At 43.5% G+C, this 15,974-nt stretch overlaps 1 protein-coding gene across 5 annotated transcripts in view; it reads right to left on the bottom strand.

Moving 5' to 3' along the window:
* Window positions 1-15,974, bottom strand: part of LOC120956355 (nephrin) — a 79,576-nt gene that overhangs the window by 14,195 nt on the left and 49,407 nt on the right. For all 5 annotated transcript variants that reach the window (XM_040377746.2, XM_049608412.1, XM_049608413.1 and 2 more), the window contains exon 6: window positions 4,021-4,173. In XM_040377746.2, the coding sequence (XP_040233680.2) occupies window positions 4,021-4,173 (153 nt within the window). The remainder of the gene's footprint in view (window positions 1-4,020; window positions 4,174-15,974) is intronic.

The following is a 15,974-nucleotide window of genomic DNA, read 5'->3' as shown; positions in this document are numbered from 1 at the left end:
CAACTGCTATTACAATTATGTGACCCTCGCTTGCCAAAGTTTTCCTCGCTTGCCAAAGCTTTTACCATATTCTCAATGTGTGTGTGTGTGTTTCGGTACATCTACACAATTTGTTCATGCTGAATGATTGATACAAATACAACAAAGACGACAAAAAAAGAAATTCTGTCCTATTTCCATGCCCCACAAAAGCGATAGTCCTAACCTCTGCCGAATGCCCTTCCATTCCGCGTGGTCTAATTTATTCTCCACTTCCCCGAAATGGCGTACATGCACTGGGGTAAAGCTCTATTGTACGAGACACATAACAAAGTCGCTCGAAGGGAGAATCCATTAGCAATTTCCATTCAGCAATGAAAGTGTCATGAAGCGACCATCCACAAAACAACAAATGAAAAAATGAAACCAAAACCTAGCAAGTCCACATCTGGCACCACACTCTATAGATAGAAAGAGAGAAAGAGACATAGATAGAGCGAGAGACTCATGGGAAAAAGGACACATATACAACAAACGTTTTCTCATCCAAATCTCTCGCTGCGTGCGTGTGTAGAATGGTTGTGAAATGTTTTGCGTCTCGATTGCACGCTTCAGCCGGAGCACCAGCAACTGGACAATTCCGTGACAAATTTGTTTATGAAAATAGGATTTTTTTTGCATCATTCCTTCCCATTCGTCACAGACAGGGCGTTCGGACACAGACAGGGCGGTGATCCCTCGGCGGGATGGATTGGTCCGGACGTGTGGATAGCAATTTGTCATCACCATATAAGCGAACGGGCGAGTGGGGAAAACATTCCAACCATTTGCTTCAGGCGTGGAGAAATTTGAGGGAAGGATGAAATGAAGAAGAATGACAAAAGAAGGAATGGTCCGTACGGGTAACGTGCATGTCCTCGCAGTTCCACATTTGGATGGAAAGAATTTCATCGGCATCGTCAAATTTCGGACCGTGCGGCGACCGAAAGATTGAAAATGTGTGACCATTTTTGATCATTTAAGGGTGGCCTTGTAAGGTCGACCAGAACGACCGACAAACGGAACAACCAGGCTCGGTTGTTTCAAGAAAATATTGAAGCGTCTCGAAACGCTTACGAGGAAGACGCTCCCTCGTTTTATGTACCAGTACGTTCAAAGAAATTGAAACCACGCTTGAACCCTTTTAAGTGCGGACATCTATCAACTTGGGACGGCGACGTGGGATGTTCGCAAACGAGTAACAGGATTGTCACCTCGAGTACTGGCAACCGATGTCGTCACACTTTGCCTGATTCGATTGAAGCGTACGGTGAGGGGGGTTGAGGTTCTTTATCTCCGTCCTCCGTGCTTACGAACCATTTCCACAATGTCCACAAGTGTGAAGTGTTTTTTTCATTTCAACCCCAGGCAAGATCCTCGCTTCAAGATGACTTTTCGGCAAACAATTCATCCGACGTCGTGTGGAGTCGGCTGCTTGAGTACTATCTATCCTCCGGGCATACGTTTTGTGCAGCTCCTCATCCGACAATAGCTCATGATTGTTGCAGAGGGAGGGAAGGGGGCGAAAACACTCGCAACTATTACTTTTTACCCCTCCCAAAAACGAGAAACAGCCCTTTTAGTTTTTGTTTCAACACGAGCCAAAAAGTTTGGCAATGGCGGCAGCACACACACACAAAAATGAACTCAAATTCTCCATCAACGTTTCGTGACGTAGTGCACCAAAAGAGCAAACCTGATGCCACCCTGCTTCCAACACGGAGCCCCAGCGCTGTCTTTAAACGATTAAGGAAAGCTTATGGCAGTTTAGTGAAAGAAAATCCTTTTAATGCTGCCCGAACAAAATGGTTGTGCCTGATGTCTTTCGTTTTTCACCCACTGCAAAGCTTCATTGGCGCTCAAAACGGTTTGCGCAGCTTTCAGACTTTCTCTGTAAAGGGCCGGCAGAAAAGGTGCAAAATATATATATAGACACCCTCGCGCAAAGGGCGCACGGACACTGGGAATGTCAAAAAATGATGAAAAATGTACCGAGCGGGACTTCAATTTATTTTGTTTGCTCATTTCGTGCGGAAGCGTTGCAGCAACGGGAGAAAGAAGTATACCTTTCCGAGCGCTTCATGGCAGGTTTTGCCGTGAGCCGTGCAAACCAACGATGGGAAGCGTTTCAAAAAGATGCACACACACACACATAAAAAACACAGCACAAACACAGAAGCTTATGTCCACCGCGGTGGTTAGAGATAGAGCGGAAAAAGAGGGAAAGTAAAACAGCACACAGCGCGAAATCCTTGAAAAATGTCCCTTTGAAGAGGGATACGATAGCGGTTGGGGTGGGGTGGTTTTTTTTCCTCACTAAACCGTGAGCCAACACAAGAGGTGGCTGCTAAAGACACGAAAGGATGCTCCAACGAATGAAGGGTCAGAGATCTGGAGTTCTGGTACTACAAACGCACTGTCACCATCTTCATAGCGGTGTTTTTTTGTTGCGGTGCCCAGATGGGACACCACATTTCGTTAGGCGCTCTCCAGCCAGTGACAGTGACACACGCGGAGGACGGTAAACAATTTTCACATCATATGATAGATTTTCTCCAGAAAACACTACCCCATCAAAGCATCAAGTCAAACGCGTTGGCACAACGCCGCTAGACAATCATTGTCAAGGTGTTGTCTTGGCCATCGTGCGCTGGCGCCCTTATCCCCGAGCAAGCATCCTTCACATCTGCCGGCAAACAATAACCAGCACACATAAACACACACCCGGGCACCAAATAACATTTCCTGCGTAAGGTTAAGGAAGAGGTTTTTGGAGGAGCTTGGAGAAGGAAAAAAAAGGTTGTATAATTTATTTAGTGACATTTACCAACTTCATCGACCGCAAACTACCCCCGAAAGAAAAAAAAAAACGGGCGCAAACGGTTCACCACGAAATGGAACATCTTATTCCGCCTGCCAGATCCGGGTGGACCCGGGACTGCCGTGTTTCCTGGTGCCATTTCCTCCGAATATATTACCGTTATTTATGGCGATGCTGACCGCATTTTCCTCCTCGCCCAGCCCTCCCTTAGCCACCGGCCTTCGAAGCAACCGAAACCTAAACACAACCGATTGTCGAGGATGATTTTGATCATTCGTATCACTTCGAAACCTACGGCACCACGGTGTGCTGTGGCGGGAGCCGTACCGGCCCGAGTCCAGCCATCGCTCGAATGAAGTGTGTACTGCTCGACCGCACACAGGGGCTCCCCGTTTTCCCGACGGTTTCTTTCCCATGATCGGAATGTGTACTCCGTGCGGAGTGGAGTGCTCTGCAACACGAGCCCAACCGAGTCCAGTCCTGGTGTGGTCTAAAAAATTTCCATAAACACCACTGATCAACCAACCCCATTCTGAATCGGTGTAACGGTTCCGGGGCAACGTTCCCGATGCCGGAGGTTAGAGGTGCTCCCGTAAATAAAGCTGTGGAAGCTGTTAAAGTTGAATCCCATTTATTCCCGGCGAAACGCAGAACATTCTACTGTTCCACAATGGCACTCTGGGCCCTGCCGGCAACAACAACAACTGCCCGAAAAAGAACAACAAAGCGAGAAGTTGTTTAGCGAAGGCATTCGCAAGCCCACCGCCGACCCCGCGGGTGAAACCTGTCGATCGGTTCGAAGGCTAACAGCGTAATGGCAACAAGGCACACGCGGCGGACCGCAGGAAGTGTTGCAAATATTTTTCGGTTCTGGCCTGAGATGTTGATCAATACACTTTTCGTGGACCGGGGGTCGCTCTATCTCTCTTTCTCGCTATCTCTCTATTACTCTCTCACACATTAACAGTAAATAGTGCCTGTCGTTGGAGATAATATTTTCGATAAACCACACCACACTGCCACACGAAAGGAAACCATTCGCTCGGTAGATAACACTTTCCACACTTTGGCAATGTGGATGCTGCTGACCCATTTTGAAACCGCAAGCTCGAGAACATACCGACGAGGACACGCGGAAACGGCTGCAGGAAACCTGCTAGAGGTATGTGAGATGTGCTTACCCGATTTGTACTCCGTTTTGCCCCGGTACCATACGATCTGGGCGACCGGTTTTGCATTCGACACTACGCAGGTCAGCGTCAGGTCCTGGCCCTCGCGAACCTCCACCTTGGCGTTGCGACTGTGGCCCTGTATCTCGATTGACGATGGTGGCGCTGGGGAAAAAAGAAAAGGGAGGGAAAAGAATGAAATATACGTTAGACAGGGTGTTGTTGAACGGTAGTATGTTAACTAAGTGTGCTATATTTTCAGGACAAACAAACTGTGGTTATTTATTCTCTCTTTGTAGGTTATCAGTTATCAGACTCTTTGGATATTCGTGATTTGTTGGAAAAGCTCTATTAAATTACTTTCAAATGGTTTGTTATTATTATAATACTTCATGCAAATATTCATGCATGATTCAATTCGACTGACTTTAGAGTGGCAAGATCTTCATTGAAAAATACTCATGACAGATCTTCGATTCAACAAATCCTAACCATTTTCGACTCACATTCGAGTCGTGCTTTATAGAATCCTCAGGCGACAGAATTATGCATGCTAATTTAAGTAATTGGGGTCTGGAAAATTTGTTTGTTCTTTTAAACTTTATATCTGATTATGTAGAACACAAAAAAGTATTATGCAGCAAATATTAATATCTGATATTGATGATATTCTCAATTTCACTGTAATCATCATTCCGACAAAACAGAATCGAAATGTTCATCAAATGTTCATAGATGTCCTCTTCAGAGAGTAATAAATTAAAAGCTTCACTTGATCCGTTGCATAAAATCCTTCGTAAGCTTGAAATTCATATCAAATGCTCCCCGGTCTAGATTTCATCCCCTATTCTGCTCTGCATTCAGCAGAGAAGCGTGTAATTGGTGTGTAATTTTCTTTCCACGGTAATTGCCAAACCCCAGACGGTATTGTTCGATCGCATCCACTCGCTGCTGATTAGATCGCTGCATGTAAAGAATGGTAAATATATGTGTGTTTGTGTGTGAGAGAGAGAGTTTTTTCATGCTACCTTTCCAAAACGGAAAAGAAAAACAGATCCCTAACATGCTTCACTATTTCTGCACCACATCTCTATCGTACCGACACGACCATGGGATGGATAGGATATCTCTCGGCACGACAATCCCGACCAGTACTTAAATAATCATTAGAAATCGATTGGAAAATCCTTTATCCCGGGAGCATGTTGATCCTCCCACAAATTTCTCATCATTCTTTCCCGAAACCACTCGCCTCCATCTTCCTCTCCAAACGCCTGCCCGGCACACCTCGAGAAAGGGGTTTTATCTTATCCCGTTTTCTCTCCCGTTGCTCCCAAAACGGTGACATTCTTCCACAAGCGGTATCGCACTCATCGGCAGCAACGGCAGTGCGACATCTGCACGAAAGCGTGGTACGAAAATGGGGAAAATTTAAAGGGATAGATGACACAAAAAAAATCCTTCTCCGAATCGTTCGCATTTCCACCACCTGCTCTTCATGCCGGTGCGGACTTCTTGCCATCACTTTATCAGGACGCTTCTGTGCCGAATGACACCATGCTACGCCGTTTCCCGGAACTGTCAAAAGAATGTAGAGCTGAGTATGTAAAAAAGGGCAAAAAATGCACACACACACCAGGGAAAGCAAAATCGAAATGTATGAAATCGGTAAACCGTTTTTTCTATAATCGGGTTTTTTCACTTTCAGACTTTTTCTACGCTCATTTTCCTTCGATCTATTGGAGCTGGAAGAATATGCACTAACACGAAGTGGTGAAAAGAAGTGGTTCCACCGTTCGAGAAAGAAAGAGAGAGCAAGCTGCGAAAAAGGGCGTGGATTGTCGATTTGACTAAAGAAAGAAAATAAAACCATGTCAAAGCGAATAACGAGTTCACAATTATCTGAAAATTGCTTTCTATCCTTCCAAGGATTTTCTGCACAAAAGTATTTCCCACGAATGTAGGTTTCGAAAATTCAGCTAGAGAGGAACGGATTTTAACTGATTTTTTTTTTTGTTAAGGTACGTGTCGTTGTGAATCTGCTTGCACCTTTCGCTCTTTTGCTCGCTTTTAAACTAGATAAGCGTAAGCGAGGTACAGCGCTCCTGGGCTGGAATTGAAGTGATAGTAAAGACAAAAGTGCAAACGAGTTTCTTGCAGAATATGCCAAAATTAGAAGCCAACAAAAAATCGGTTAAATTCCACACCTTCTTTGCCCGTTTTCTCATAAGCTTTTACACAATCCATCTTTCGTGTGCGACTGCTGCACTCTAGAAAGTGACACTAGATAAGGAAGATGGTAGAAAGAAGAAAAAAAACTTCCAGCTAGTATCCTCTCCCAACGTTCATCCAACACATTTGAATACTGGAGCGACTTTTCGTACTCGCCTGCCTGAATGAATATTAAAATGGGGAAAACTGAAAGCGAAGAAGATACTTATGAAAATAATCCAAAGGCAAGGCAGCGCAAAGCGGATTGCAAAATGCTGCAATCTGTGCGCGACCGCAAGGACACACAGCCGGTACACGGGGTTCGAAAGCAACGGCGAAAGCTTTCGGACGCTAAGAACGCTTTCAATTTGCATTCGTAACGGTTCGGGTGTTTTATTCGGGATGTGGTGGAGTGTTTCGAAATTATTCGATTCCTTCGGTTACTGGTGCGCACAGTTGATCTTTCTACCACGTTGTCGCTTCTTCCGTGTTGCAATAAACGAAGGAAATGGTTTATATTTCGACTTACGCAAAGTGGGAAAGACAAGCTCGGTGGTGACCTTGCTGGGGACGGCATAATACAACAGTGGAGCTCACCACAGCAAAGAAAACACTTTTCAAAAATCATACCCCGTTGCTAAATAGGGACAAAACTTTACCGACCTGACGGTTCCAGCCGTGCATGAGATGCGTAAAGTGGTCGAGCTGAAGTTGAAAAAAGAAGACCCGGAATTGTAAATAAAACAAAACAACCCAAACACTCAACCCAACTTAAACGGGGGAAACCCGGACAGCATCGTCCACGCGTTATGGAGGAAAACTCTAAAAATGGCATCAAACACACAGCACTAAAAAGCACTAAGCTCTCCAAAATAACCAAAATGAACAAAACGAGCAAAAACACTGAGAGATGTGATGCACACGGTCGTAAAAAGCACCCAAACACTTCCACCCAGTGTCCTTATCCTTTTTGGTCCGGTTTGGTGGTTTGGAAGGCAAAAAATCAAAACTCACGTTCCAAGTGGTGAACCCGGTGGGGAGACGAATGCCACCAACCTCGACAACGGTGGACGAATGAGTTTTTTAGCCTCGGAAAAAACGAATATTTTTTCCATAATAGAAAACTCGGAACAGATAAAACTGAAGCTGAATGAAACTGACACGCTGCGTTCGGTAGAAAGGGCGGAAAAAAGTTGGAAGTGAAAACCCGAGCCCAATACTCTCTCGATCTCTCTCGCTCGATTTCAGCGCAAAATGAAGTGAATGACAAAAAACGAGTAGAAAAGAAACGAACCGTTTGGTCCAATATATGATAAATTGAAGCAGGAAAGCGATACAAAATGGATTTGGATTCATTTCTCGTTTCCGATCTCGGGTTAAATTTATTTTTTTCTCCCCTATTGCATACTACCGCGAACACTCTATCCCACGAATCCTTCCTATGTGAGTGTATATAAATGTTCTTTTTTTGGTTTCGTTTATAGATATGCAAAAAAAAACTACCGCTCAAGCATTTTCCTTCTACCTTTACCAGACAGTTTCCTTCCCTGACCCAACCGATTGGACCTGTGTGAGTTCAAGTTGCAAGTCCAAGGAGAATTTTTGATGCTCCACAGCAGGCTGTACCATTTTATTGCAGGAACGGTTTTATTTTTCTACTCCTGCTCTAATGCTCTTGCATTCACCAAAAACCCTCCGTCTCAGCGAACCCAGTGCGACACAGTTTCAGCGCGATCGGTTCGGTTTAAGATTTCCGCTGTCCGTGTCGGGTGTTTTGCATAAAATGAAACGAGCGCGCACCCGCGCGCTGGTGCAGAAAAGTGTCATCAATATTGTCCGATGATCCAATATTTATAGATTTATCACAATGAAAATTGATACGCTATGAAATGTGAAATGACATTTCGCACGGACCCCGGACGGACAGGGGAAGAAAACTCTGCTGCGCTGCAGATTGTAACGTCAAACGATTGCATGCAAATGACGTCGGAGTTGAAGGCGAATCAAAGCAGTGGTTTTCTTTGAAAAAAAGGAATGAGCGGAAGAGTATAAATAACACAAATAAGCATAAATCAGTTTTTTTATTCTCTAGTTCACTTCTACCTCTAGTTCTAGGAAAACTTTATCATATTTTCACTATTAAGTCATTGATTTCTGTTGAAGGAACACTATATATTATGTTGTTTCTCAGCCTCTATTATAAAAAATGCAACAGCCATTCGTCTGAAAATCTATCTTGTAGTCAATCAGAAATAGAAACCGACATTGATTAAGGTGAGCTTGTCAAAAATGATTGTTATTGTTTTGCGATTTAATAGCGAATGAGAAAATTTCAAATATACTTATATTTGCTGGCCATGTTAAGGCCATGATGGTCATAGTTTATATTACTACACAATCGAAAACTTGAACACGAAATTTCTGTACTGGATGGTTGTAAAAAGTAGGAAAAATGCCACTACCAATTTTTTTATGTAAATACTAATATCAGTATGCCCTTAAAGATCAATTCTAAATTTATTAAAAATATTAGAAATGATTCTAAATTTATTAAAAATATTAGAAATGATTTTCTTTAATTAACTGATCAAGATTAGTTAATAGTTCGTGCTGATGAATATATAAGTAAAAAATATTTTTCCTATTCTCCATCACTATCGTAGTGTGACATTGCGATATGCATATTAGCCAAAGCGAGCCTAACGTTTGAAAAGGGGTAAAAAACGCTTAAGCATCTTATCGCTCAACCTCCCACAGCACTTGTCCAATCGACGACTTCGCCCGCCAAGCTTAGCGATTTCGATAATGAATGAATGATGTCAACAACGTACAAAGTCTCATCTGATCCGGACAGAGTAAAAGAGAAAGAGAGAGAGAGAGAGAGAGAGAGAGAGAGAGAGCGCGTCTATAATCACCACACATCGGCTCGTCCATGTCGCATGCGAGGCAGCATTAATTTATGCTTCACGACCGGTATAATTTTGAGATTCAACAAAAAAAAAACCTACTATTTTCGAACCTTTACGAAACACATACGTAAGCAGCAGTTTTTCGAGGTTCGCATAAACCCAGACACTGTGCACCTCGCTGTTGTTATTCTCCTTTACCGTGGGATTTATAATCAATGCAGCCAATTAATTTCCTTCATTTCTCTTCCCCCCACCCCTTGCAGGATCCGTCAATCGCGGGCGAAATTGAATGTGTCTGTGTTTTAATGCGCATCAGAGGACAGTGGAGAAAAAATAACACCCGAACCAGGCAAACAAAGAAAAAACCGGTAAACTATCCCAGAGCTTCATTAATATTTCCTCTCGCTCCACGCACAGGGTTAAAGAAGCCCATTCGTTTCATTCATATGTCTGCAATAACGATTGCTATCCTTGACCAAAAAACAAAGCCAGCAGCATGAAACCGGTTTTTTTTGTAGATTCATTCATAAAAGATTGCTTGGCTGCAAAATACTACGGCTGAAACATGTTGCCATTGCCCCGAAGCATCCGAAGAAATTGGCACCACGATAAGTGAAAGGACACACTGGCTGCCGCTTAAACTGACAGATGGGAATCGGAATTGCACACAATGCACACTACTGAAATTAATTCTTCAATGAAGTCAACCATCCTTCCTTTAGCTTACGTAAACCAACAATGTAAAGATGCGATGCCGGGATGCTCGCGTTCACATCCCACTTTCGGACGCTTTGTTTTTCTCGCCCGTGAGCGCAAAGTGCAGCACTGTAATTGTGCTGCCAGTGATGCACGCTCTCCTGCACTTCATTTCATTACAACAACCACGGTGCAACACGCTGGCAGGATGTTACCTATTGACTTTCTTGTTTAACGCTTCATTTGCTTATCTTGGTCGTCCCACCAGGGGTGAGGTGGAGAAGTTCTTGCTCAAGCGATCCACATGTCAATAGACGCCCCACACACACACATACACACTCGCAGACACGGAAATTCGATACTAATTCGATTCCGAGCCCGGTAATGTCGGGGTAATCAAATTTACCCTGCTGCCCTGTGCAGTGAATAAGGGCAGCGCCAATGAAGCGCGAATGCCTTCGATGACCCCGCGTGTGTTACGGAAACGGCCACGTGCATTGCTTGCATGCCTGGCCTGGCAACGCGAATCAAAGTGCCATTGCACAACGGGATTAGAATGGAAATTGAGCGCGCCCGCTTGAGCTCGGTATTGGCTGATCGATTTCAATTAGCTTTTGTAGTGTAGCCGGCAGTGGAATTCAATTTCCCACATATCGCGACACTGCATCCCCGAAGCCGAATGAAATGGAGCGCGCAGCGACAGAACACTGTAGTAATGGTTTTGGAAACGGATGGTTAGCATTCAAGCAAGAAATTAAAGGTATGTATATAGATTATTTTTAAATTTATCAAAACCTCTATGCAGTCACATGTTTTGGATTGCTTACAAAGTCTAATCAAAATGTGTTTACTTACTTGAATTACTAATCATTTCCCAATCTTTTTAAATGGACGACAAATGTAACTCGAACTATTTAAATTCCCAACAGTAAAAAATATACATACGTAGTTGTTTTCATTTCAGAAAAAGTCAGCTAAATTTTTCACTTTTGCATGGTTTTGAATAATAAAAAAATATTTTAATATTCTGAACATTGTTGATATGCCATTTAAAAAAAATATAGGGTAACTGTACCAGTATTCGGCAGTGTACCTGTTTTCGGCAGAGTAACTAAAAACGTGTAATTACGCAAAAACGCGTTGAAAATTGTATCAACATTTATGTTTTACATAGAGATATGCTCATTTGTTATTCATACACGAAGATTCACATCATTTCCATGCATATTTTTCAAAATACCAAGCAAAATGTGCGGAGTTCAACATATTTCGGCAGATTTGCTGTTAGCCAATAGTTCGGCAGGTTTCATTATTAACAGATTTAGAGCAGCGAAACAATAAAAGTATGGTTTTTATGAAAGATTCTATGGTTGCAGATTTTATACTAGCCCGCTTGAAATTTTAAAATCACTAAAAACAAGTAATTAATCACTTTAAATGCTGCCGAAAATTGATACACGGTAAATGTTGATTATTGACAGATCAATGCTTTGGGCTACTGCCGAAACTTTAAACAAAAACAAACTTTTGATTTCGTTGAATATTCATTTAAAACTTGATCAGAAAACTGTAATGCGTATGTCGACACATAAAACCACATTTTTTGTATCAAATATCACCAATTTCACTATAAATTATCCAATAACTTGAGAGAAAAATAATAATTTGTGAGGCAGTCGGAGCCGTACTCTGCAGCCGCCAGACTGTCTCTATTTTTCAACGCCTACTTAGTTTGCAACTCACATCAAAGCGACTGTAAAAATTGCCAGCAAAATGCCCAAAATGGGGAACATAAAATTAATAATTTAAGTACTTTTAACACTATTCTTAGGAAAGTGAGAGTGTAAAATTGTTTTAAACATTTTTGTCTACGTATTGGCATTAATTAAAACATTTACCGACCCGTATTCGCGTTGCCGAAAATAGGAGCACAGCCTGCCGAAAATAGGACCTAACTTCCGAAAATAGGAACAAAAACAGTGTTTGCATTTTCATGAGTATCGCTAGAAAATGCATTTGAAACGACAAATAAAAAATAGCACAACATAATTCGATAGTTTATCGTTCAACATAACGTCACTTTCATGAAAAGTAATAAAAATTGTAAGTGTACAAGCAGTTTTTGTGAAACTGCTGCACTAACCTGCCCAATACTGGTACATTTACCCTAATTAGAAACCAACCAAGCATAGTACCTTATTTTTTAAATATGAACGTTAAAATACGTAAATACGTGCGTAACACCAACGACCAGTTAGCTCACGCTAGGCCTATCATCGCAGTTGCCTAGTAGGACTCTACGATTGATACTCCAAAATTCTAAATTATATTCTAGACCACAATTTGAACGATGTATCTATTTCACAAGCTATCAGTTCCGAGCAGTAAGTAGTCATTACTACTATCCCAAATGAGCAGTGCCATTTATTGCATATCCGTAACCCGTAGTGATCGCGCATCCTCCCTGGTTAAGCCATCAAAGTCCACCAAAATAGTTAACCTTCCTCCTGCTCACCGATAGCTGCATGTCCGCCGATTCACAGTTCTGAGAATTGCGTTCATTAGAGTAAACTAATCGTCCGATCGCAATAACATATCGCTCATTTCCATTTCGAAGCCTTTCAACATTTTCAACATTATTAAGCAGCATTGCCTGCGCTGCTGGAGCTTCTCTGACATTGGCAGGTCCCGCGGCAATATAACTTGTTTTGATCCGGCGCACCGAATCCCTTTTTGGCGCTAATCACCCTCGTCGGATGGTCCGTTACCTTTTCCAACAGTGGTTTGTTCCGCTCATGTTGGAGCAACGACCCGTGCACGGCCTAATCAGCGCATCGCATAGTGGCCGAAAACCACCCATGGATGGAATATCCTTCCCATCGACGGATTCTTCACTGGAAGCCGGATCGTGTACCGGATATCCGAGCGAAAGCTAGCTGTGCGGTCATTGGAAGTAAAGAGGCGATCGTCCCCAAACTTGCAAGCAACCGTGTATCCGGTGTGTATAACAGTCCGCGTGTCCGATAGGTCCTGCCCGCTACACGGGTTGGCATGAAATATTCATGAATTAAAATTTTTCCAATTTCCTACACGGTGGAACGAGGCACGATGGGGGGCTGGAATGTATGTTGAAACTATTTGTCGGGTGGTTCGAAATTTATCTTCCCTTGTCAGCGGACTCGGATGGGTCGGAAGCGTACCACACATTCACATATACAGATCGCTATCGAAACCTGACCTCGGGGCGGTGAGTATCGGACACGCACAAAACACACACGTGCGCGACACCGATGCACATTTTTAATTTAGATTGTAATCAATACACACACACACCCCACATACATAAAGATCTCCTCCAGTCCACATACAAATGAACCAAGTGGGTTTCGGGGGGGGGGGCTAGAAGCAAGGTGTGTTCAATCACTGGCGCCCCTACTGCCAACGTGGCAGAGAATGAGGCTAGATCCAGTCCGTCCGTCCGGTGGACGAGGGCTTTTTTTGTGTGCGTGTGTCTGTACCGCACGCGTTATTAGTTGAACAGGCTGCGATAACACTCTTGTGCCGAGCTTATCGTTGAACGATACATTTTGAAGTAAAAACAAGAGCGCAGGATTAACATCGTTGTGATGGGCCAAAAACGCGCAAATGAGGTGGGGTGTGGGTAGGGAGGAAATAGTTTCTGGCCCATAACTAACGTGGCGATGTGACGCGAATTGGAAATTTGTATTCGGCTCTAGCTACGAAATTTTAAATCTACATACACACACACATACATACAGTTGGGATGCAAATGTAGGCAGAGGATTTTTGCACCACCACGGCTCAAAGCGCTCAACCGAAGCGGGCCGAAAAATCTATGCACAGTGGAACTCTTGGTCGATCTGTTCGCATATGCAAAACACGTCTACATAGCGCAGTGGATTTTTCAATGCTTCTCACACAAACACATAAGCATAGACACATCCAAACAGCCGTCTACCCAAATGTGTGGCGATGGTGAAATGATGCTGATCATACTGCTGAACAACAACAAGAAAAAAAACCCGGTGATGAGCCGCACCACACTCACCCAGGCCCGCCTGCCTCGTATGCCCGCCGATCGTACAAAGAGTGTTCTTGTTTTGTTGCCTCCAGTTCTTTGCTTTAATTTTCCTTTTTTCCTTTCTTCTCAGCATACCCAGCCTGACCCTGGCTCTAAGCAGAGCACAGCGCAGCACAGCAGAAGCCTGTATTTAGTGGCGAGATTCGATTGAATAAGGATGCATTTCTGGTCCACCGAACATCCTGCATGAGTCCTGTGTTTGCCGCACTCGCGTGCTCGAATTTCGCAATCGGAAAAGAGTTGGTAATGGATTTTGCGGTGTGTTAATGGGGGATAGAGTGGGAGACGGGATGGCAAAGGAAGGAAAGCTTTTCCTATAGTCTGTTCCTACTATTCCGGTACGCAGGCCGAGCGCACTGGACCGCTGCAAATCTCGCAAATGCAACGCAACGCGCCCCCGTTATCGCTTGTTAGGCATAGTTTTAATTATTTAACTGTAGCGTCAACGCGTTCGACTGGTCGGTTATTTAATCGTTAGTTGCGAGTAGTCTGTGAATGGGAGAGAGCTTCAAAGTGGATGCCGCAAATATATAGGGAAAAAGTGATGGCTGGTAAATCAATGGGTAACGATGTTAATGAAAAATTGCTAAAAGTCTTATTTTGCTTTCCCTAATAAAATGGGCTTTTTTGCTACATTAATTTAAAAAAATGTATTTTATAATGTTTCCAGCATCAGGCAGTACAATTCAAGGCCTCACGGGCTACAACATTACGCCCCGAGCGGACACGCTTCAAAACAAAGCACCATGAATAAATAATTCCACTCAAAAAAATGTAATTTTGGGCATCAGTATTTTTCCACACTTACCTGTAGCATGACTTTGTGCTTTTTCCGATATCATTCTCCAAAACGTCAGTCGCACTGTCAGAATCACACAACTGGTACCGTTGAAAAAAAACAAACACACACACACACACTATCCGTAAAGGGCAGCAAAAATGTTATCAAAAATATAAAATCACTCCGCTCACAAGGGCCTACAAGGCGTACGCGCGCTCGTGATATTCCACTTTAATCATATTAAAATTTGAAGTGCCAACAAACCATCAACCAGCTCACGGGGCAAGATGCTACCGATGGGAAGGAGGATTTTGTTTGTTTGAAAATTCGATTCGCATACGGGCGTGTGCACGGGCGGCAAGACCGTGTATTGTTCTCAGTGAACGCCACATACACACGTCACATATGGTTGGCTGGCACATATGGTGCGGGGGGCCGTGAAGCAGGCTCCGGCTGCTGATCGAATCACAATTTCACCTAATTTCAATCTGCCACCACGTCACGTCAGTATGCGTTCGTGCGTAAATCCGTACCACTTCTGCTCCTGCACTTCCGTGTGATTCCACCACCAGCACCGACGGGTGAGTGCGCCACAAACAAACAAAACCAAATCAACACCAGGCGCGCTGTAGCGCCACCGTGATGTACACACGGTCGACTCAACTTTTGCTCGATTTTTTTTATCGAAGAAAAGTGATGTGAAAAGGGATTTTGCTGTCATTTTGCGAGGAAATTTCTGACTGCTTTCTTCTCCTTTCTATACACGTGTGCGTGTGTTTTATTTTTCCCCATTTCCCCATTTCATGCGTTAGACCCTTTTCCCTTTTCGCAACATGTATAGTCAAAAGCAGCTGCCAACAAAATCAGTGTATGTTGACGGAAAATTTACACTCCATGCCGGAGAGCATATCATACGCACATCCTGCACAGGCTGATGCTCCAAGGTCGCTGCCAAACGGTTGTGGAAGCCTCACGCGAATGAAGCTGACAGTTGGAAAGGAGCACATGGGGTGGAGGGTTTAAGGGGAGTTGATTCTTTCCTTTTCAATTCTGTTGGTGCGTTGTCAATTGTTTCGGGGAGGTTTTTTTTTTCTTTGCTGTCTTCGAGTGTCGAGTAACACGAGCCTAATGATGCCATGCTCGCGAGAACAGATCGATAAATACGGTGAATGAGAAGCTCCCTTAAAAGCACTTTGTAGCTATATTCGAGAGATGTTCAAGGTATAAGTAAATATGTGTTTGTCAAACGAGGCAAATACAACACATA

This window comes from Anopheles coluzzii, chromosome 3 (assembly GCF_943734685.1).
Source record: "Anopheles coluzzii chromosome 3, AcolN3, whole genome shotgun sequence".
NCBI lineage: Eukaryota > Metazoa > Arthropoda > Insecta > Diptera > Culicidae > Anopheles > Anopheles coluzzii.
Note: the sequence above shows the minus strand (reverse complement) of the source record. Positions and strands in the feature narration are given on the sequence as shown.